At 37.5% G+C, this 23,736-nt stretch overlaps 1 protein-coding gene across 10 annotated transcripts in view; it reads right to left on the bottom strand.

Moving 5' to 3' along the window:
• The window catches only part of REXO5 (RNA exonuclease 5), a 46,275-nt gene that overhangs the window by 18,392 nt on the left and 4,147 nt on the right, over positions 1-23,736 (bottom strand). For 4 of the 10 annotated variants that reach the window (XM_082362451.1, XM_082362453.1, XM_082362456.1 and 1 more), the window contains 11 exons: positions 22,431-22,543; positions 21,336-21,465; positions 19,494-19,590; positions 15,594-15,737; positions 13,169-13,257; positions 12,098-12,213; positions 10,365-10,503; positions 10,128-10,222; positions 9,085-9,187; positions 6,379-6,482; positions 5,500-5,620 (listed from right to left, as the gene is read on the bottom strand). In XM_082362451.1, coding sequence (XP_082218577.1) covers positions 5,500-5,620; positions 6,379-6,482; positions 9,085-9,187; positions 10,128-10,222; positions 10,365-10,503; positions 12,098-12,213; positions 13,169-13,257; positions 15,594-15,737; positions 19,494-19,590; positions 21,336-21,465; positions 22,431-22,543 — 1,251 coding nt within the window. Of the gene's footprint in view, positions 1-5,499; positions 5,621-6,378; positions 6,483-9,084; positions 9,188-10,127; positions 10,223-10,364; positions 10,504-12,097; positions 12,214-13,168; positions 13,258-15,593; positions 15,738-19,493; positions 19,591-19,966; positions 20,821-21,335; positions 21,466-22,430; positions 22,544-23,736 lie in introns of those variants that run through there. The other 6 variants (XM_082362452.1, XM_082362458.1, XM_082362457.1 and 3 more) reach the window with 6 other exon arrangements.

Below are 23,736 nucleotides of genomic sequence, written 5' to 3'. Positions count from 1 at the left end.
TCACAGCAAGATCTTTTTTGATCCACCTCCTAGAGTAATGGAAATAAAAACAAAAATAAACAAATGGGACCTAATGAGACTTAAAAGCTTTAGCACAGCAAAGGAAACTAGAAACAAGATGAAAAGACAACCCTCAGAATAGGAGAAAATATTTGCAAACGAATCAATGGACAAAGGACTAATCTCCAAAATATATAAATAGCTCATGCAGCTCAGTATTAAAAAAACAAATAACTCAATCAAAAAATGGGCAGAAGAACTAAATAGACACTTCTCCAAAGAAGACATACAGATGGCCAAGAGGCACATGAAAAGCTGCTCAACATCACTAATTATTAGAGAAATGCAAATCAAAACTACAATGAGGTTATCACCTCACACCGGTTAGAATGGGCATCATCAGAAAATCTACAAACAGCAAATGCTGGAAAGGGTGTGGAGAAAAGGGAACCCTCTTGCACTGTTGGTGGGAATGTAAATTGATACAGCCACTATGGAGAACAGTATGGAGGTTCCTTAAAGAACTAAGAATAGAATTACCATATGACCCAGCAATCCCACTACTGGGCATATACCCAGAGAAAACGGTAGTTCAAAAAGACACATGCAACCCAGTGTTCATTGCAGCACTCTTTACAATAGCCAGGTCATGGAAGCAACCTAAATGCCCATCAACAGACGAATGGATAAAGAAGATGTGGTACATATATACAATGGAATATTAGTCAGCCATAAGAAGGAACGAAATTGGGTCATTTGTAGAGACGCAGATGGACCTAGAGACTGTCATACAGAGTGAAGTAAGTCTGAAAGAGAAAAACAAGTATCATATATTAACGCATATATGTGGAATCTAGAAAAATGGTACAGATGAAGCAGTTTGCAAGGCAGAAATAGAGACACACGTGTAGAGAACAAACGTATGGACACCAAGGGGGAAAAGCAGGTGGTGGGGATGTGGTGGTGGGATGAATTGGGAGAGATGGGGATTGACATATATACAGTAATATGTATAAAATAGGTAACTTATATAAGAACCTGCTGTATAAAAAAATAAATAAAATTAAATTAAAAAAAAAAAGAAAACAGAACCAAACAAATTCTGCAGCTGAAAAATACATTAAGTGAGTTGGAAAATTCACTAAAGGGGTTCAACATCAGACTTGATCAGGCAAACTTGAAAACAGATCTTTGAGATCATTAAGTTAAAGCAAAAAAAAAAAAAAAACAGAATGAAGAAAAGGAAACAGAGTCTAAGAGCCTTTGGGACACCATCTTTAGGACCAATTTACAAATTATAGGAGTCCCAGAAGAAGAGAGAAAGGAGCAGAGAGCTTATTTGAAGAAATAATGGCTGAAAACTCTCCATATCTGAGGAAAGAAATGAACATACAAATTCAATAAGCTGAAAGAACTCCAAGAAAGATAAATCCAAAGAGACCCACACAAAGACACATTACAATCAAATTGTTAAAAGTAAAAATTAGAGAATCTTGGAAGTAGCAAGAGAAAAGCAAATCATCACATACAAGGAAGCTTTCATAAGATTATCAGTGGATTTCTTAACAGAAACCTTGCAGGCCAGAAGAGAGTGGCATGATATATTCAAAGTGATAAAAAAACCATCAACCAAAAAAAGAAAAAAAAAACAAAAAACAACCATCAACCAAGAAAACTGTATCCAGCAAAACTATGCTTCAAAAATGCAAGGAAAAGAAAAGTTGAGAAAGTTTATTATCACTAGGCCTGCTCTTATAAGAAATGCTAAAGGGAGTCCTTCAAGATGAAAGGATACTAGACAACAACATGAAAAAGTTTTCCAGTTAAGGTAATACATGGACACATATAATAACCTGTATTAATGTAACTTTGGTGCATAAATTCACTTTTAATTCTTATTCAGAACTTAAATGACAAAAACATGAAAAAAATAACTATATGCCTATGTTAATGGGCATATAACATATAAAGATGCAATTTATGATATGAGTAACAAAGTTGAGGGGGTGGAGCTTATAGGAGTACAGTTTTTGTATGCAATTAAACTGCTATCAGTTTAAAATGGAATGTTATAATTTTAAGATGTTTTATGTAACTGCAATGATAACTGCAAAGAAAATATCTATAGAACATACACAAAAGGAAATGAGAAGGGTATCAAAGCATGTCTCTACCAAAAAAAAAAAAATCAAAACTCAAAGGAAGACAGTAGAAAGGAGAGGAGGGACAAAAAGCTGTAAGACATACAGAAAACAACAAAATGGAAATAGTCCTTCCAATCTAGTGATTACATTAAATAGCAAAATGTCAGCAAACTGAATTCAACAGCACATTAAAAGTATTATACACCATGACCAAGTGAGATTTATTCCTGGAATGCAAGGACGGTTCAATGTATGAAAACAATTCCATGTAATACACCACATTAACAGAATGAAAAGACAAAACCACATGATCATTCAACTGATGCAGAAAAAGCATTTGACAAGATTCACTCTTTCGAGATAAAAACACTCAACAAACTAGAAATAGAAGGAAACTACCCCAACATAATAAAGGCCATATATGAAAAGCCCACAGCTAACATCACACTCAAAGGTGAAAGACTGAAAACTTTCTCTAAGATCAGGAACAAGGATGCCTGCACCTGCCACTCTATTCAACACAGTATTGAGAGTTCTAACCAGAGTAATTAGGTAAGAAAAGGAAACAAAAGCCATCCAAATTGGAAAAGCTCTCTCTGTTCACATAGGACATGTAGAAAACCCTAACAATTCTACAAAAGCAATGTCAGGACTAATCAATGAGGTCAGCAAATTTGAAAGATTCAAAATCAACACACAAAAAATCAGTTGTGTTTCTACATACTAACAATGAACAATCAAAAAAGGAAATTAAGAAAAAAATCTCATGTACAATAGCATCAAAAAAGAATAAGATACTTAGGAATAAACTGAACCAAGGAGGTGAAACACTTCTATGCTAAAAACTACAAAACAATGCTGAAAGAAATTTTAAAAGACACAAATAAAAGGAAACATTCCATGTTCAGGGACTGGAACACACTATTGTTGTCAACAGTATACAAAGCAATCTATGGATTCAATTCAATCCCTATTAAAATCCTAATGTCATTTTTTGCAGAAAAAGAAGTAAATCATCCTAAAATTCATAAGGAATCTCAAAGGACTCTGAATAGCCAAAATAATCCTGAAAAAGAATGAAGTCAGATGACACAAACTTCTTGATTTCAAAACATATTAAAAACTACAGTAATCAAAACAGTGTGGTACTGGCATAAAGACAGACAAATAGACTAATGGAACAAAAGAGAGTTCAGAAATAAAGCTCTGTGTATATGGTCAAGTGATCTTTGACAAGGGTGCCAAGAACATTCAATGTGAAATGGATAGTTTCTTCAAAAAAATGAGACTGGGAAGACTGGATATCCATATGCAAAAATGGGAAGTTGGAACCTTATGTCCTGGTATGATTTCCAGGACATCTTGTTAAGGGAAAAAAGCAAAAGAGTTTATTTATATAGTATGTTGTCTTCTGTGTAAGAAAGAAAAAGAAATAAGAAAGCGTATATATATCTACTTTTCTTTACAAAAAATGGAACAAAGGAAGGATAAATCAGAAAACAACAATGTTATTTACTTACATGAGATAGGTGGAGGGCAGACTGGGTGAAATAGATATGAGAAGGAATGACACTTCTTTTAGTATACTTGTTTGTGTAGTTTCGCCTTTGGAAGCATGTTAATGTTCTACAGATACAAAAAATAAATCAACAAGGATGGAAGAGAGAAAAAAAAACTAAAACTAAAAGCAAATTGAAACAAATGAACCCAACTGTATTCTAAATGCATAAGAGCTAATCTGAAGGGGAGGAAAAAAGGAATCCAAGTAACTTATAAAGGGAGATACAAAGATGAAATGAGGAAAAGCAACGAAGAATCCTGTGCAAGGGCTGAAATTAGAGGTACTGGTATAGACACTTGATTTCTTAAATATGTATTTGTTTGTACATACATATTTGTGTGTGTGTGTGTGCGCATATCCTACCTACATGCATATATTTCCTAACTCTGTCTGCTTTGAGGGTCTAGAAGCAAAGACATCCCAGTAAAAATATGCACACCCAGCACCCAGATCTTGGTTTCTAATACCAAGATGAACCTGACTTTCTTATTGTGCCAGCAGGAAGAAAATGCTCAAAAAAAATTATGGGTGCATGTCACAAGGACAGAGGGGCCAGCTTGAAGGGGCTACTGCTTACCAAATCTGAGAAATGTGTAAACCAAAACAATTTAGTACAATCATAAATTATAAACCACTGAAATAAACAGGAATCCATGAGTCCACACAGAATGAATGAATGAATGAACAAATAAGGTAAAGGGAGGACTCTTGCTCATAGAATACTGAGTAACAACTAGTTAATATGGAGGAAATATATAGAGTTGGAAAACCATCATTGTACAATAAAAACTAGTTCACAGTAAAAACTGGTTCAGTTAAGAATCATCAGTTTTTGCTAAATATAAGAGGAGGTGGGGATTTTGATGAAAAGCAGGATATTTGCTGTTCTTAAAGTATATCCTCACATATTATTTATTCAAAGCAAGGGGAAAAAATAGTAACTCTACAGTGGAGAAACTAGACAACATCTTGTTAAGGTCATCAAAATAAACACAAGAGAGGGACAGACGGACAACATATGCCTCTTGTGGCATAACCTGAATCTAATCATGAGGAAACCCAAAATGAAATTACCAATGTCATGAGAGACAAAGAAAGATTGAGGAATGGTTCCAGACTAAAGGAAACTAAAAAATGAAATGTCATACAGACATAGGAAGAGAGAGCAAGAAAGTGTAAAAAGTGAAGGAGCAACCCAGCACACACACAAATAATAAAGCAAATGAGGCAGAGTATTAACAGAAGATGAATCTAGATAGAAGGTATACAGATATTCCACCATTCATGCAAGTTTCCTGTAAGTTTGAAATTATTTCCAAATAAAATGCTTAAAAAAAATTACAGAGCCTCTGAACAAGATGACGTAAGTTCACGCTTTGATGCATCCCTTCTGCTATACACATACAGCAATGATAGGTAAAATATATTAAAAAAATGATAGGTAAAATATTAAAAAATATATATATATAGGAAAACCAAAAAGATATAGTCAGGCTAAGAGCCAAGATAAACATCTCCATGAACCAGAAAAAAGAACAGAAATTCAAAGTGGTGTGCAAGGCCAAAGCCACAGGCCTGCTGGAATCTGGAAACAGACACTGGCAGCTGACAGTTCTGCTCCTATGGGGTAATTGAGACTAAAAGTGCTCCACACAAAATTTGAGATAGAAGCCAGACTGGCTAATGGTAGCCAAGGTTGCTAATGAAAAAAAGCTTGATACTTGCATGGGTTGCAAAGGGTTACATTACCCTCTACTCTGAATGCAACCTTCAAAGAGATACTGCGTCACTCACCTCTTTATTTGAAAGGCACTTAATAGTTTGACAGTTTTTGGAAGAAGAAAGTTCAGTAGCATCTGCCTCCCGAGTCAAGAAAAGGAGCTTCTGGCCCATTGAGTCCAAGCATTCTAAAACACTGTAAAGAAGGAGAAGAGATCAAGGTAGGAACAACAGTTTTCCCTAACCCAAGAATTACTTCTCTATACTTGCACTGTCTAACCTGGTAGCCATTAGCAACGTGTGGTTATTTAAATTAAAATTAAATAAAATAAAAATTCAGTTCCTTAACTGCACTAGTCACATGTACTATAAGGTCCACATGTATGGACCTTATTGGACAGCACAGATATAGAACATTTCCACCATTACAGAAATCATATTGAACATTGTTGCTCTACATTTAGGGAGAGGACGGATAAACAAAAAATATACTCAAAACTCTTTATCAAAATTTAGGCTAGATTCTAAGGATCTGATACATTTACTATGGTATGAAGACAAACCTCTTCTGAGTCTGTTTTTTGTTTGTTTTTTTCCCAATCTGGGCAATACATCAAGGCTATAGCTGACTCTTCTAATCAAAATACTCACTAGTCTATCATCTCCCCTAATGCCACTTAGTTCAATGTATTTCAATGTCTTACTTTTTTTGTAAAGTGAGTTATTTTAAGACCAGTCAATAGATTCAGAAAATTAGAAAAACAGATGCTATTTAGGGCAGTAGGTGGTATTTTTCCATCCATGGTTTTTCTAATGGAAGAATGTTACTCATATAATTGGTAAACATTTCTCAATAGACTCAAAAGAGGAAAAAAATATTCCAGGTTTTGTTGTTAAATAAGAAACCAGATACTCCATTTGTCTTTGCGACTATTTAGAACTAAAAAATATTACCTTGTGTTTAGCTGCTGAACTACTTCTGCTGTATTTTTCGGCTCTAGGCCTGCTGCTTCTAGTTCTTGGTGACTAGCTAGTGCCTCCAGATTTAGTTCTGCAATCTGAAGGAAAATAAAGTGGTAAAATCATTTAATATCTTGCAAAGTATTTGAGGCTAAAAAAAAAAAAGAAACCAACCAAACAGAAAAACACCCAAACCCCCCAAAAATCCAAGAAAAACCCACTCAAGTGGTGTTCTCTGTTTCTGTAGACAGTGACCATGCTGTTGCCACAGTCCCAGGCTGGGTTCAATAGTTACCAGATGGTTTCTGGCTGCTTAGCCAAGAATGGCAATCTGTTACCAGCTGCTGATGTTGTGACATGAATATGGGAAAGGGCCAAGTAGGGCTAAGTGAAAAGCAATGGCAATTTTGGCTCATCATTCATTCCAAAGTCACTTAAAACTTACTTCTCTGCAAACATGCAACTTTTGGAAATTATAAAAGAATGGCTTTCATGGCAATATGAAAAAAAGACTTTATTGGATTAACACAAAATCATGAAAAGTATTCTAGTTTATTCTCTTTCCATAAAGTGGGAGCCCACTTGGAAGTTCTGATGTATAGAGATACAGATATTTTTTTTACTTAGAATCATTTTAGATTTGCAGAAAAACTACAAAGACAGTACAGAGTTCCCACATATATCCAACTGCCATTTTCAACTATTATTACTATCTTAGATTAGTATGGTGTATTTGACACAATTAATGAACCACTATTGATATGTTATTTTTTTTCTTTTTAAAATTTTTTATTGGAGTATTATTGATTTACAATGTTGTGTTAGTTTCTGCTGTACAGCAAAGCAAATCAGTTATACATATATCCACTCTTTTTTAGATTCTTTTCTGGTATCTTATTATTAACTAAAGTCCATCCTTAATTCATATTTCCTGAGATTTTACTCAAGTGAGATGCAATTTTTCCTGGAAATCAAGTGGCAGCATAATAGAATGCAACTGTTCTCAAAGTGTGGCTTGAGAACTCCTAGGGGTTCCAGAGACCCTGTCAGGGGGAAGTTTACAAGGTCCTGTCTTCTCCAACTATATAACACAACAGATTAGACGTAAAAGCAGATATGAGAAAGTCACTAGTCTCCTTAATAGGAGCTTAATAGCTAGACATTAAAGAGATTTGCAAAATATGTAAAACAATGACGGTCTTCCCATTAATTTTTTTGAAAATGCTTTTTTCCATAAAAATACATTTTTTATGTTAACATGTAATAATTTTTAAAAATATTTTCAACAAATTAGTAAATATAATTTTTCTCATATGTAATTTCTAATATGGTAAATGTTGATAGATCTGACCCACAAAAACAAAAGCTCTTTGAGGATAAATGGGTCCTGAGACCAAGTTTTTAGAACCTCAGTGCAGTGGTTTAGAGCAGGGGTTGGCATATTACAGTCATTGGATCAAGTCCAGCCTAATGTCAGTTTTTTGTAAATTAAGTTTTACTGGCACACAGCTGTGTCCTTTTACTGACATACTGTTATAGCTGCTTTTGCACTACCAACAGCAAGTTGAGTAGCTGTGATAGAGACAGTATGGTCTGTAGAGCCTAAAATATTTACTATTTGGCCTTTACAGAAAAGGTTTGCTAATTCCTCATGTAGAGCAAAGACAGGCTTTAGAATCTGACAGACCCTGGTTTGAATCCTGGTTCTGCCTCTAACTGTAGGACCCTCAATAAGTTATTCACCTTTCAAAACCTCTGAACGATCATATATATAATGATATCAATAGTTAACTTACAGGGTTGCTATAAGGATAAGATAATGTATATAAAGCATTTTAGAATAGTATACTTCGTAAGATCTCAGTGAATGTTGGCCATTATTCACATGCCGCATAAGATATTTTACAATGTCTTTCTATCACCATGACACAAAAAACTATTCTGGCTTTTTATTATTCTATATGGACTACCATTTATTTCATAATGGGGTCATGTTAGAAAATATCACACAATGGGACAATCTAATAGGTTAGAATGTGTTATAACACAGTCTGTCAGAAACTACATCCTCTTCAATGCCTCCTTTATGTGCTGTTCTAATCCAGGCCCACTGAACTGCTTTTGAAACAATGATATGCTACTCACACCCCAAGAGAGCAAAAATCTATCTAGATTTTTAAAATTATCACAATTATTAGCATCAGCTACAATGAATTAAAAGTGGCATGCGGGATCTTTAGTTCCCCAACCAGGGATCAAACCCGTGCGCCCTGCAGTGGAAGTGCAGAGTCTTCACCATTGGACCACCAGGGAAGTCCCTCAGCTACAATGATTAACACCACATTATGGTGCTTAATATATTCATGGCACTGTGCTAAGAGCTTTATACTATATAATATCTCATTTACCCTCACCAATATCCCAGAGAAGTGTGCTCCCATTTTACAGATCTAGAAACTAAAGTTGCTCAGAGAAATTGCGCTAGATATCATATAGCCAGACCTATTTAAAAACAAGGAAGTCCAACTTCAGAGACTACATATTTAACCACTACATGATGCTAGTGATACAGGTCTTAATTTCAAATACATGTTCACCTTGAATTACACTGCCATTTTTGTAAAGAAAGGTAACAGCAGGATATGGTGGTCTGTGACTCTGTTCTAGTCTCATAATTTTAAGGAAAGCAAAGGTACTAACCTTCTTTGGGCCATATTTGAGGAAATACTGAGCCAATTCAAGGGCTGTTCTAGCATCTTCTGTGGCATCATGACCAAACCTATCTGGACACTGTATATCCTTCCTGGAAAGTCAAGGTAAAATTGACATACCTGGGAGCATTTTTAATGATAGATTCTTTCATCCCAAATATTCTGGCTACATGTAGAATTTCAGCATTCTAGTAATTAGGTTTGAGTCACAACAATCAAGATTCCTTTATTACTTAGTGCCAGGACCTGAGAGGTACTGAGGGTACAGAATGATCAGGAATGGCTTTGTTTACAGCAAGCATATCATCAAAGGCTACTCAATAAAAAGTCTCTGGTCCACTCCCCAGCCAACCCCTTGTCTCATTTTTTAGACGTAGCTGTTGTTGTAAAGTTACCTTCCAGAAATTTTCTATTATATACTTAAAAATCCTTTGTTTTTTAAAATCTTAAAAAATACATACGTTTATGTCTATAGATATATCTAAATCTAATCTACATCAATCAATATCTCAGTATCTACGCATCTTGTTCTGCATCTCCATTTTATTCTCAGTAGCATCTTAGAGGTCCCCTTATTAACACATAAAGATCTATCATGTTCAGTAACAAAGTATTAGTCACGCAGATAACCATAATTTATTTAACTAGTCCTGTAGAATATCTGAATTCTTTTGGGCTATTTTAAATCATACTATAATGAATATCTTTGTACAATATGTGTTTGTACATAATAGGATACATTCAATATAGGAACGTTATGTTTCGAAATTCTGGGTAACTTTTCTGCCTCTCTGTCCAGTTCTATCCATCAACCTTCAGCTATGAATGCAACTCCTTTTTGTATTCCCACAGTTTTTTCATTTCTGAGTCATACTTCTCTCTGAAATTAGGATCTCAGAATTCATAATAATGTTTACAAACTAAGAGGGAAAGGAGAGAGGCTGAACACTGCAATATGCATTAAATAAGATACAATATGCTAACTTATGTAGAGTCTATCAGGACAATATTATAATATGCAAACAAACCTACCCCAAAATAACTTTGGCTAAGAACTTGAGCTTAAATCTTCTGCCCTGCTCTCTGACATAAAGCAATGATGTATCAATAACATATGGATGTATCATCTGAGAAGGAAAGAGAATACAATGAGTAGCATCCTATGCTAAAGGAAAAAACAGGTGGGTTGGGGGATAGAAGGCTTTAGATCTGAGATTAATGAAACAGGGACATATGCTAGAAAAACTAAGTCCTAAATCAGATACTCACTTTCAGTGCTCTGAGATCTAAGTCTAAGGAGTGGCCCACTAACACAGCGTCGGGAGGAAGCAGTGCTTTTAACTGTCTCTGTACATCTTTGAGTGTGGTTGTCACTGGGGTAAGAATCTTCTTTGTGATTCCTGAGAAACTTTCAATAAAAAAAGAGAAATGGACAGACCATGATATTAATAAGCTTTCCTCCCCGGAAAGTCATTTCAAAAAGAATATTTTAAAAAATTAATAAAAAATTAATAAATGCTCAGTGTAACAAGGTTGAAAATCAAATAACAAAGAAGAAATTAAAAACTGCCCATAATCCCACCACCCAGAGATCATTTTTTACACTTTAGTAAATATTCTATCATTATTTTTTGATACATATATATTCATGTATATGTTTCATTTTTATAAAAATGTAATCATGGGAATTCCCTGGCGGTCCAGTGGTTAGGACTCCACGCTTTCACTGCCATGGGCCTGGGTTCAATCCCTGGTCAGGAAACTAAGATCCCGCAAGTCACATGGTACGGCCCAAAAAAAAGCAATCATAATGCCTATGCTACTTTATAATATGATCATAACATGTGCTATATATCATGAACAAGTTTTCACATCAATAAATCTATTTCAGCACATCCTTTTAAATGGTTAGAGTACTCCATTAGATAAATATAACATTCTAACCAACCCCCTACTTTCATTCATATTCCCATATTTCTGCAATACTATGACAAATACCCTTATACATACATCTTTGTCACATATGATTGTTCCCTAAAAATACTGTCTAATTGTCATGTCTGCCAACAGCGGAGTCTTTATCACCATCACGGCCTCTCTGTGCCTAAGTAAGCATGAATTGATAGGTGCAACTACAATGGGCAGCAACGGTAACGTTTCACTGGCTTTTCTTTGCCTAATCACTGTAGTGTGTACATTCTGAAATTACTTGCTAATCTTTGGAAAGAGAGAGAAAAATTTTTGAGCTTCAGATTTCTGTTGTGGGGGCTTCCCTGGTGGCGCAGTGGTTGAGAATCTGCCTGCCAGTGCAGGGGACACGGGTTCGAGCCCTGGTCTGGGAAGATCCCACATGCCGCGGAGCAACTAGGCCCGTGAGCCACAACTGCTGAGCCTGTGCATCTGGAGCTTGTGCTCCGCAACAAGAGAGGCCGCGACAGTGAGAGGCCCGCACACCGCGATGAAGAGTGGCTCCCGCTTGCCCCAACTAGAGAAAGCCCTCACACAGAAACGAAGACCCAACACAGCCAAAATAAATAAATAAATAAATAAATAAATAAATAAATAAAATTAAAAAAAAAAAATTTCTGTTGTGGAAACACTTAGTTTTGTTTTGGTTTCTGGGGTCAAGGCAGATTAAGCTCTAAAATCATTTGACTGCCAGAAGATGATTTGCAGATTTTTCAGATGGGGTCTCATCAGAGAGCAAAGCTGTTTGGCAGTTGCTAGATAACAATTACAACTGTCAGATTCTATGACAAGGAAGATAATATTCTGGTGACTTAGGTCACAGGAAGATTAGAGAGGAAGAAAGGTAAGAGCATTATACACCGACATTGTGCAATTTCAGTATTAAAATTTCTAGTTGTGGCACCCCAGCCTTTTACTTAATAATAAATAAGTAGATAATACCTAACCAAACAGAAGCTACAGGCTATTCCTGTTAAGTCTCATTCCACTCTAGTCTGACAGCTATAGAGAGCTGGAGGCAGGGTGAAAAATACCTGGTGAGGTAGTCCACAATCTTGTTGTCAGGTTTAACAAGTTCATCCATAACACAGCAGCCTCCTTCAGCAACCAATGAGATGCGTGTTAGTTCTCGCCCCTTGGATGTCAGGCACTGAAAGACCAGGATGTAGATAGGCTGCCAAACTGTGGAAGCTCTTGCTTCCTCTCATTATTCAAGACTACATCAATTGCCATCTACTCTAATCTACTCTGCGACAATGGCACAGCCTTTTGCTGACTAGAGAATCCAATATGAATGAAATTAAAGCTAAGCAGGCTGTTGAACATTACATTTAAAGTAACCAACACAGTACAATTTCTCTGGGAAGGATGTGCCCCAGAGGCACAGAAATAATAACATCAATTATAATTGTACTATTTACTGTGTACTACAACCCAGTATTATGCTAAGTACCACAAAAAATAATTTTTATTAGCACACTCTATTATCTAATGCAATACTAAGCATTTTATATACCACCTCATAATAACCCCATGAAGTAGCCTCTAATATTATCCCTGCTTCACAGAGGGAGAATTAGGGAATTTGTCCAAGGTGACAGGCAAGGCCAGTATACACACCCTGATACGACAGACTCCAAATCCTTAGCTCTTAGCCACTCTGTTCAGTGTTGAGAAACTGTTACTTGAGTACTAAGTGAGAGGGGATACACTGCCTCTGAAAGGAGACTTACTAATTAGACAAAGTAAAACACAAGGGGAGCTTAAGCAGGAAAATCCTACTTCTGATCTTAAATGTGTAAAACTAAGCCAAACCAATGGTAATTCAGGCAAAGTCTTCAAGGCAATAACAACAAAACACTTGTTCAAAAGACAGAAGCAATCAACTTCTAGTAATATTCAAAAATTAGATTAAATATATCAACTAGTTAGAAAACTTACGTGATATTTATTTCTCATCCTGGAGCAAAGATCCAGTTTTTCTAAAATGTGATTAAATGGGTCTACTTTCAGTTATTTAAACTGAATACTAGAACTGAACGCACTCAAGAAAACTAGACCCTAGTTTGCAACACTCCAGTTGAAAAATCAAAAGTAGTACTTACCATTTCACAGTCAAGCCCAAAGAGAGGACTGTTGTCGGTTATAGAACCACAACATTTTGTAGGCACAAAGTTTTCACAGTCAGGAAAACCTAGGAGGAAAAGGAATAAAATATTTGCCTTTAGAACTAGAAATGGTAAACATTACTCCTATATTTATCCAGGGGAAACTGAGATACCACATTTGTGGGACACCTTCTCTATGTTAGACACTTGAAATATATAATTAAATAAGAGACAGTTTCTGTCCTTAATTTTTTCTCCATCTACTCATTTTTACATTTTGGGAGAATAATGTAGGCTGCTGTTATTGGAGATACTAGGGCCTGGACTTCCTTGCAGTTACCAAGTAACAATTTTTTCCTCTTTATTAGAAATTGTAATTAAATTGTGGCTAAATCCAAAGTCACTGGACCTTTCCCATGTAGGCACTAAGGAAGGATGAATAAAGTATGCAAATGACTGCATGTGGCATCTTTGTTTCCTAAATAAAACAAGAAAAAGTAGGAATGAGATTCCACCATAGCAGAGATATAAAAGGATTTCATGGTAGGCAGAACGTTTAACATTCACCATATGCGCTCTTGTACTCAACTCTACCCTTAAAATTCCTCCAAGATCTCTCTTTAGAAGATGTGCCTCATTTTCTGGAATCATAGCCTGAAAATTCCCTACAGAGGCTCAGATATAGGCTTAGGGTACCCCTTCCATTGTGTACCCTAAGTCAATAACCAGGCACATTCAGCTCAGAGGCCCAAAAGTGTCTGAATCATTGAAGATTCCTACCTTCAGACAGAGGCTGAAACAGTAAAGGTAATACCTAGATCTTATTTGACAAGAAACTAAGGGGAGTATGAAAAGCTTTGACCAGTTTCTATGTCACAGTACCCTGAAATTTCCAACTGATTACAATTAAAAGAATCAAAATACAGTCTAGACCAGAAAGGAGTACCCCCAAATCCTGGAGACATTATACTTGCTGCCCTCCTTATCTATATTATTAGTACCAATAATAACAAAGAATAACTTTTTAAAGCACTATGTGCCCCATGCTAAGCTCGTTTTGTACATTAACTCAATTAATCCTCATGGCAATACTATGATATATGAACTATTAACTCCCAAAAGACAGCCCAATTAAGAAATGGACAAAGGATCTGAAAAAATATACAAATGGCCAATAAGCATATAAAAAGATGCTCAATATCATCAGCCATCAGAGAAATGCAAACCAAAACCACAATGAGATACTACTTCACACACACTAGGATGGGTATAATCAAAAAGGCAGAGCATAGCAAGTGTTGGTAAGGATGTGCAGAAATTGGAAACCTTATACATTGCTGGAGGGAATGTAAAATGGTGCAGCTGCTTTGTAAGACAGTCTGATAGTTCCTTAAAGGTTAAACATAGAGTTACCATAGGATCTAGCAGTTCTACTCCTAGGTGTATACTCAAGAAAAATGAAAACATATGTCCACACAAAAACTTGTATCTGAATATTCAAAGTAGCATTATTCATAACAGCCCCAAAGTGGAAACAACCCAAATGTCATCAACTGATGACTGGATAAATAAAATGTATAACCATACATGGAATATCATTAGAATGAAAATAAACGAAGTAATGATACATGCTACAACATGGATGACCCTTGAAAATTTGATGCTAAGTGAAAGAAGCCAGTTACAAAAGACCACATATTGTATGATTCCATTTATATTCACAATAGGTAAATCTATTAACAGAAAGTAATTAGTAGTTGCCTAGGGCTAAAGGGCACTGGGGGGAAATGATAGTACAGTGTTTCTTTTGGGGTGATGAACATGTTCTAAATTGATTGTGGTGATGGTTGAAAAACTCTAAACATACTAGAAACTATTGAAATTGTATACTTTAAATGGGTGAACTGTATGGTAGGTTAATCATATCTCAATAGGGCTTTTGTTTTTTTGTTTTTTTTAAGAAATTTTAACATGACTGCTCTGATTAAGAGGTAATAAATAAAAGAATTTTTATTAAATTCTTGCTACATAATGGACCAAGGCTCTGAGCCTAGACTTGTCCTATTTATTAAAGAAAACGGGGGTGGGGTGGCTGGGAGGAGGATTAGAGGTACCAGAGAAGTGTTAAAGTTTTAAAGACATATTGACTTCTTTTCAATATACTAAGGAATGAAAGAAAAATGAAAAAGGAATAATTTTCCCACAATATTTAAGGTCATGTTCACGTACTACCTAAAATCAATAATGGTACACAGCCTACACTTTAGGAAACATTGCACTGAAAGTATTTCCTCTTTAGTAGAAGATGGAATAAATCACTTGGAAAGCAGCCCATAAAAATGAACTTTCAACAGTAGTATTTTTAAATAAACTGATAGATATTCTTCCACTGTTACCAACATCAGGTTAAATCTAAACCAACCTTGTAATGGAAAGTGATATGTTTTCATTTCCTCCTTTGTGAGAAGGCATCTGGTCAAGCTTACTTTCTTAGAGCCATACTTTTGAACGATGGGGTCATTCTGCAGGTTGATGCTGACTTTTGAGCTGGAAGAAGGTAAAGACCCTGAAACAAGGACAATCGTACATATGTTAGAATCTGTGTTTAAGAGGCCTCAGAGGACATGTCCTTTTAATGTTGTATAGGGTAAGCATGATGAAGATCAAAAGATTTTTAAGACCCAGCCCCAACTTTAAAGGAGCTTGCACTCTCATACACTTATAAAGAACACAAAGAGAAAATAAGTCTCAAATGGGTTATAATAATAAAAGCTATAAAAGGGAAAGGGAGAATATACTGGCTGAGATGGTTAGAGATGGTTCAAGAGAAGAAAAGATTAGCTGAGTCTTAAAGAAAAGGCAGAATTCAGATATTTGGTGTATTCGACCAGTCCGTTACAGTGTCTGCCACTCCTAATAGCCCATTCTAGCTAAATCTACTGCACCCCTAACCACTTGCTCAAGCACCAGCAGGGGTGCTGGTTCTTTAGGCAGGGCTGGTTACTGATTGGATTAAGAGTGAGGACTTGGCTAAAGAGGGAGCCATCTATAAACTGACCAGTGACTTGATATTCCTTGTCAAGACATGCTCAAAAGGGACAAGGGTAATTAGCTAAGCTGATCAGATTGCTTGCTTCCAGAACTGAACTAGGAAGTAAAGAGAACACACCAGTTAGAACAGAAAACAAAGAAGCTAAGATGCCATGAAAGGGATGGAGAACAGCTCTTCACCAGAGGCACTTAGATTCTTGATGACTTTCTAGTCCACATGCATCCTTCAAATAATACTCTCTCACTTAAGGTGGCCTCAATGAGTGTCTGGTCCTTGCAACCTAAAGAGCCAAAGAATCAGAAGTAAGGAAAGAGGGCATCCCAGGTAAGATAGCAATGTACAAAGCAAACTTGGTATGGTAGTGACTAGACCAGTCGGGGAGAAAAAAAGGTCTTTGTAGAAGAGCAGTATAAGAAATAAGGTTGAGGGCTTCCCTGGTGGCGCAGTGGTTGAGAATCTGCCTGCTAATGCAGGGGACACAGGTTTGAGCCCTGGTCTGGGAAGATCCCACATGCCGCGGAGCAACTAGGCCCATGAGCCACAACTACTGAGCCTGCGCGTCTGGAGCCTGTGCTCCGCAACAAGAGAGGCCACGATAGTGAGAGGCCCGCGCACCGCGATGAAGAGTGGCCCCCACCTGCCGCAACTAGAGAAAGCCCTCGCACAGAAACGAAGAGCCAACACAGCCATAAAATAAATAAATAAATAAATTTTTAAAAAAATAGAAAGAAACAAGGTTGAAAGAGGAGGATAAAAGTGAATTGTAGACCACTGTGAATGCCGGGCTCAAGAGTTTGAACTTTAGTCCATCATTCCATATATAAGGTGGAGCAACAGAAAGTTCCTGAGAAGGGAAATGGCATAACCAAACAGTACTTTAACAAAGATCAACCTCAAAGATATGTGGAAAATGAAGTAAAGAGAGAAATGAGAAATGACTTTGCAATAATTCTGGCAAAAACAAAAAAAGTCTGGATTAAGATGGTGGAGGGAGGAAAAAGGTTATAAGAAAGGAACATTACACAAGAAAAACTGGTAGAGGGACTTCCCTGTTGGCTTCCAATGCAGGGGGCATGGGTTAAGACTGCGCTCCCAATGTCGGGGGCCTGGGTTAGATCCCTGGTCAGGGAACTAGATCCCACATGCATGCCTCAACTAAGAGTTCGCATGCCACAACTAAGGAGCTCCCAAGCTGCAACTAAAGGAGCCCGCCTGCCGCAACTAAGGAGCCCACAAACCGCAACTAAGACCCGGAGCAAACAAATAAATAAATATTTTTTTAAAAAAGGAAAAACTGGTAGAGCATAGTGACAGAGTAATTCAGTTCAGTCAACAAAATATTTACTGAGTACTTATTATATGCCTGGCATTGCTCTAGCCAGTAGATTCCCCAATGAACAAAATCAACAAAATTCTCTTAAATTCTAGGTGAACTTAAATTCTAGTTGGGAAGATGGACAATAAACAAACAAATACATAATACAGCAGGTGAGGATAAGGACTATGGAGAAAAGTAAAGGAGAAAAAGGAGGAAAGGGAGTGCTGGGGCAGGAAAAGGGTTAATGTAATATATTTTATAATCAGGGAAGGTCTCTCTGATAAAGTAACATTTGAATAGATTCTTAATAGCAAAGGGAATGAGCCGTGAAGATTGGGTATGGACAGCCAAAAGAAAAGTAATTCTAAAATTCAATACTGGTGGCTTAGAGAAAAACAGTACCAACAGAAAAGGGGATTTGAAGTTGGGAGTCTGCTATTTAGGGATGAGAAAAATGCTTTTATATATGCTATGATTGAGGGTACAGTGGAGTATCCAGGTAGCAACATCCTACATCCTACATCCATCCATACTGCATCCTGCATCCAGGTAGCAGTTGAAAATGCAGGCCTGGAGTTTGGGATATCAAACCTAAAGACAGAGGAGTTATCCACAGAAGAGTGATGGATAAACCGGGGAAGAACAGATGAATATTTCAAAAGAGAACTGAAGAAAGATTAAAGTGTATGGACTATATCTTGGGGACCTCGATATTTATTTAGGTTGGGAAAATGAAGCAAAATCCTTAGGAGGACAGAGAAGTAGCTATAACCCTCTAGCTCCTCAATGCTTACAGGATAAAATCCAAAGTCCTTAGCATGGCATTTACAGCCTGTAAGACAAAGCTTTAACCTACCTCTAAGCCTCATCTCTCACCACTACCCGCCCTCTTATTCCATCTCCACCCCCTAATCATCCTTAACAACCTATATTCTTCAATCACATCAATTTCTTTTTTCTGATTACACCCTTTTCTTTTACAACTCAATGTCTTTACCTGAGTTTTGTTTTTTTGTTTTTTTTTTTTAATTAATTTATTTATTTATTTTTGGCTGTGTTGGGTCTTCGTTTCTGTGCGAGGGCTTTCTCTAGTTGCGGTGAGCGGGGGCCACTCTTCATCGCGTGCGCGGGCCTCTCACTGTCGCGGCCTCTCTTGTTGCGGAGCACTTTACCTGAGTTTTGAATCTCATAATGACTACTCTGTGATTCACTCAAAGATGTTTAAAATACAGTGGGAGGTCAAATTAAACAAAGCTGCAGGTCCGATATGGACATCTATTAGAAGGAAAGGGGAACAATGGAAAGGTAGGAAGTTAGATGCTTTTGAGACAGAAGATAACAGGAAACACAGTCATGGAGGATATGGAAAGGAATCACTAGTTATTCCTCACCACTTTTTCATGTCCCCTCAGTGCAACTATTCAATAATTTAATTATTTCTGAACAAACATACAAAAAGCATTGAACAATACTTACCTTACTATGTGCAATGAACTGTTAAGGTCTATTCCATCACTCACCTCCTCTCCCCCCAAAAGAGAAGGTCAGCTATAACTTGCTAACAGGACACAACCCAGTTTGAAAAACACTGCTATCATGGATATTTATAGTTTAGCTGGCCAGCATCTAAATCTGCCTATTCCCCACTGTGAGTAGTATTAGTGAGCATCCCCTACATTAGTCAAAGGCAAGATCTTCCTTCCCATGTGTACACTTGTGGGTACAAAGACCCAGTGACAGTTTGAGTCCAGTGTCAGTGATATCCAGGGAGCAGACTTAGCTATCCAACCTAACCAAATGATTTCTGAGGCATGAACCCTGGTTATGTTTCCTGCTATCTAATCCCCCTTGGTACTTACCCATTTTTTCCTTAAAACACACACACACACACACACACACACACACACACACACACAAAATTGCTTTTCTGCTTAAGTTACTTATAGTCATACCTTCCATTTCTTTAGGCAGATCCCCAATTATTTGTTTCTTTTGCAGCCCAATGATATCAGCTAGGAAATCAGATGATGGGGGAGGCAAGCAGAATTTCTGAAGATACATAATAGGTTTTTACAAAAATGCTTGAAAACAGTTAAAATACTTTCAGACCTAGACTTTTATTGTCAGCTCAGTGCTATGAAAGATCTGGACCTTAATTGTTTGCATTGTAAAATGAGGACTGTTTCCTTAAATTGTAAAAGTGACTAAATAAGTGAAGCCACATTTATCCTACCCCAAAAGTTTTCTTTGCTTCTCTAATTACACACTATACAAAAGAAACAAACATTACAAAAATGTATAACTTAGAAAAGCAAAGTTCCTTATATTTTTCAAAGCACTTTCATATCTATTACTTTAGTGGATAACATGCCAGGTGGATGACACAGAAAAGCAAAGAGATTGAGAGTTCAAGTCTCAGGCTCACCTGGGCTTCAATTCCAGCTGTAAATTCCACTTACTAGCTGTAACTTGGGTGCTTTACTCAGTTTCCTTATGTATAAAATGGGAATAAAAAAGTATCTCTTACAGGACTATTGTAAGAATTAAAGATGATGCATATAGTATGATTAATACAGGGCCTAGCACATAGGTAGTGTTCAAAGATGAAAGCAAAAAAGAAAATGGAGGGGGCTTCCCTGGTGGCGCAGTGGTTGAGAATCTGCCTGCTAATGCAGGGGACAGGGGTTCGAGCCCTGGTCTGGGAAGATCCCACATGCCACGGAGCAGCTGGGCCCGTGAGCCACAACTACTGAGCCTGCGCGTCTGGAGCCTGTGCCCCGCAACGGGAGGGGCCGCGATAGTGAAAGGCCTGTGCACCGCGATGAAGAGCGGTCCCCGCACCGCGATGAAGAGTGGCCCCCCGCTTGCCGCAACTAGAGAAAGCCCTCGCACGAACCGAAGACCCAACACAGCCAAAAATAAATAAATAAATAAATAAATAAAGTAGCTATAAAAATTAAAAAACAAAAAAGAAAATGGAGGGGCTTCCCTGGTGGCGCAGTGGTTGAGAATCTGCCTGCCAATGCAGGGGACACGGGTTCGAGCCCTGGTCTGGGAAGATCCCACATGCCACGGAGCAACTGGGCCCTTGAGCCACAATTACTGAGCCTGTGCGTCTGGAGCCTGTGCTCCGCAACAAGAGAGGCCGCGATGGTGCGAGGCCCGCGCACCGCGATGAAGAGTGGTCCCCACTTGCCACAACTAGAGAAAGCCCTCGCACAGAAACGAAGACTCAACACAGTCATAAATAAATAAATAAATAAATAAATAAAAAAGAAAATGGAGACCCAAGGGGGTTAGGTTAGGGCTCACCAATTCAAATGCTCTCAGGGGTAAATGGATGAAACAGTCTGATAAAGAATGGAGGAGGCTATGGTAAAATGGAGAGCACATGCCCTTTCTAAAGACAGCTGCTATTCAGCTCCAGATACTATTTTAAGGGAACCTAATCTTGTGATGTTGTCAAGAGAGGCCAAAAAATATAGATTTTACGTAAATTTTACCATTTTTGAAAATGCCAAAGCCCAAATAAAATGTGACAATATCAACTACAATCTGGGAACTAGATTGCAATCTGGGATTAAGGGTTTTGCCTAGATTACCAAAGAAAAAAATCAGAGATAAATCTAATTTCAACAATCTAATCTCAGGTCTCAAGCGTAATCTTTTTAGCTTTCTACAACTTCTATTGCTTGTTCAATCAGGTTGCCAAGGAGCACAATTTGAGACATGTGCACTAATCTCTGAGTGTGAGGACCTGACTCAGGTCCGAATACAAAGTTTTCTTAACTTACGTGTCTGAATGCCTTTCGGAGAAACCCAAACTCCAAATAGAACCTGTAAAAGTGTAGCTGACTCATTCCCTGCAGTATAAAAACCACCACGTTGTTCAGGTGGTTTTGGTGAAAAAGCTGGCACCCGCTGTTGAAAAATCAAACCAACAAAGCTAAGACTGATACCGTCAAGTCAGTTACAGACATACGGAAGGGAAGTGTGAAAAAAGCACTGAGCAACAGATATTGGAGTTTATCATCACTCACTGACTGCCTGGAAATGGAGAACAGCTATTACTGCACAGAATTCAAATAAAGATCTCTTGAGATAATTATTTATTCCATTCAAATCAAGTATAATACCAAGTGAAACACAATGCATTCAAATCCAAAATCCTATTAAGATTTGTTTTAAATTGGAACTAATTAAGCTCAGTTTACAAAGGCATATCTTCAAGATCCCAATCTGCTCTACAGTCCTTCCTAAGCCAGTAACATGACCAGCTTCCAGAAAGCCAGTTCAGATAAAGTGACAGAGCAATGACCATATCTGTTAAGGCAGAAGCGGGCTTTTGAGGTACGTAGCCACTCCACCCCCAGACGGAAGTGTACATATGAAAATCTCTCTACTGTGTATTGGTACATACAGAAATGCAATTTTCATTAGACATTTAATAATGGCATTGAGGATATCAGAATAGTAAAATTCTCTTTGCCCTTGATTTGTAAAAGAAGAAAAAAGATTGGGATTCTTAATACATGATCATGTTATTTCAATCAGGTCTCCACTGGAGGTTATAAACCAAAATACCTATAGCAGCCAGACAGATACTGTAAATAAGGGAAGCAGGCCAGGTGGGACACTGAAGTGTACATCTATAACAGGAGGCCACTATTCAGCTTCAACAAATTGTTGCCATAGGGACAGTTGCCAGAGTTTTTCGAAGTAAAAAATATGGATATAAAGGGATTCCCAATTTAACTTGTTGGCAACTTTGTAAAAAAAAAAATTTAGGACATTCTGTGTGGCAAATAAAAAACGTCAGGCAGACATGGTCCTCTAGATACCAATATGAAACCTCAGGTCTATACCCACCATTTACGTTCTTCTCATACCTAGGTTTAGGAACACTGAATTTGCCCAGAACTGCACGCTTCAGCAATTCACATAGCTGACCATGAGTTATTTCACGGTTTCCAGCAAATAAAATGGCAGATAAGCGGGCTTTCTGCAAAGATAAATCAGAGTATAACAAATTATGATTATAAAGAACATCAACAAAACACGGCAAATTTTTAAATATTCTAGTTTCTATTATTTTCGCATACTCTAAACATAAGGAGGGTTCTTACTAATTAGAAATGAAGGTCTAAAACAAACTGTGATATGACATTATTAATAGGATATTTAATAAACACTGATACAGAACCTTAATTATAGACACTTGGTTATGTGCTAGGGATAGCAAGATGAATAAAACATGACTCATGCTCTCAAGAAGTCCACTCTACTAGGGGGAAAAATGCAGAAACAGGTAATTCCAATATAATGTGGGTGCTACTATAAAGGTAAGGGAGCAAAGGAGGCTAACTAACTGCCTTGGGGATTGGAGAGTTTTGGAGATAGCATCACTGAGATGAAAATAATGGAGTTGAACCTTGAAAATAATGAGTCAGCCAGGTAGGAGGAAACATTGTGTCTAAACACTTAGTTTGGTTTGGCTGGAGTCAAGACTGCATGTTGCAGAGCGATAGAGATATGAGAGAAGAGAGAAGTGGGAGCCAGTTCATAGATGATCAATGAATGTGGTCTAACCTAAGGAGTCAGACTTTAAGACTCTCCTTAAAATAGCTTCGTACTTACATATAGTTATTAAAGTAATTCATGCTTGTTAAAAAAGAGTCAGATAATAGAGAAGGGTAAAACAGATAAAACACAACAAATAAGTGAAAATAAGTCACCTGTATTTGTACAATTCAAGTACAAGTAATACCACTTTCATTTTGGTCTGGGAGGCAGCAGAGTAATAGTGGTTAGGAGCTCAAGCCCTGGAGTCACGCTACCTGAGTTCAAATACCAAGCTCTACCATTTTTTTTTTAAATTTTATTTAATTATTTGGCTGCATCGGGTCTTAGTTGCGATATGCAGGATCTTCGTTGCAGCATGTGGGATCTTTCATTGTGGTGCACAGGCTCAGTAGTTGCAGCACGCAGGCTCTCTAGTTGTGGCAGGCGGGCTCTAGAGTGCGCAGGCTCAGTAGCTGCAGTGCGTGGGCTTAGTTGCCCCGCAGCATGTGGGATCTTAGTTCCCAGACCAGGGATCAAACCCACGTCCCTGCACTTGAAGGCAGATTCTTAACCACTGGACCACCAGGGAAGTCCCCCAAAGCTCTACCATCTTAAGTGCCTTAAGATGTTAAG

This window comes from Balaenoptera borealis (genome assembly GCF_965194805.1).
Source record: "Balaenoptera borealis genome assembly, chromosome: 16".
In the NCBI taxonomy this organism is placed as follows: Eukaryota; Metazoa; Chordata; class Mammalia; order Artiodactyla; family Balaenopteridae; genus Balaenoptera; species Balaenoptera borealis.
This window is presented reverse-complemented; position numbering and strand designations above follow the sequence as displayed.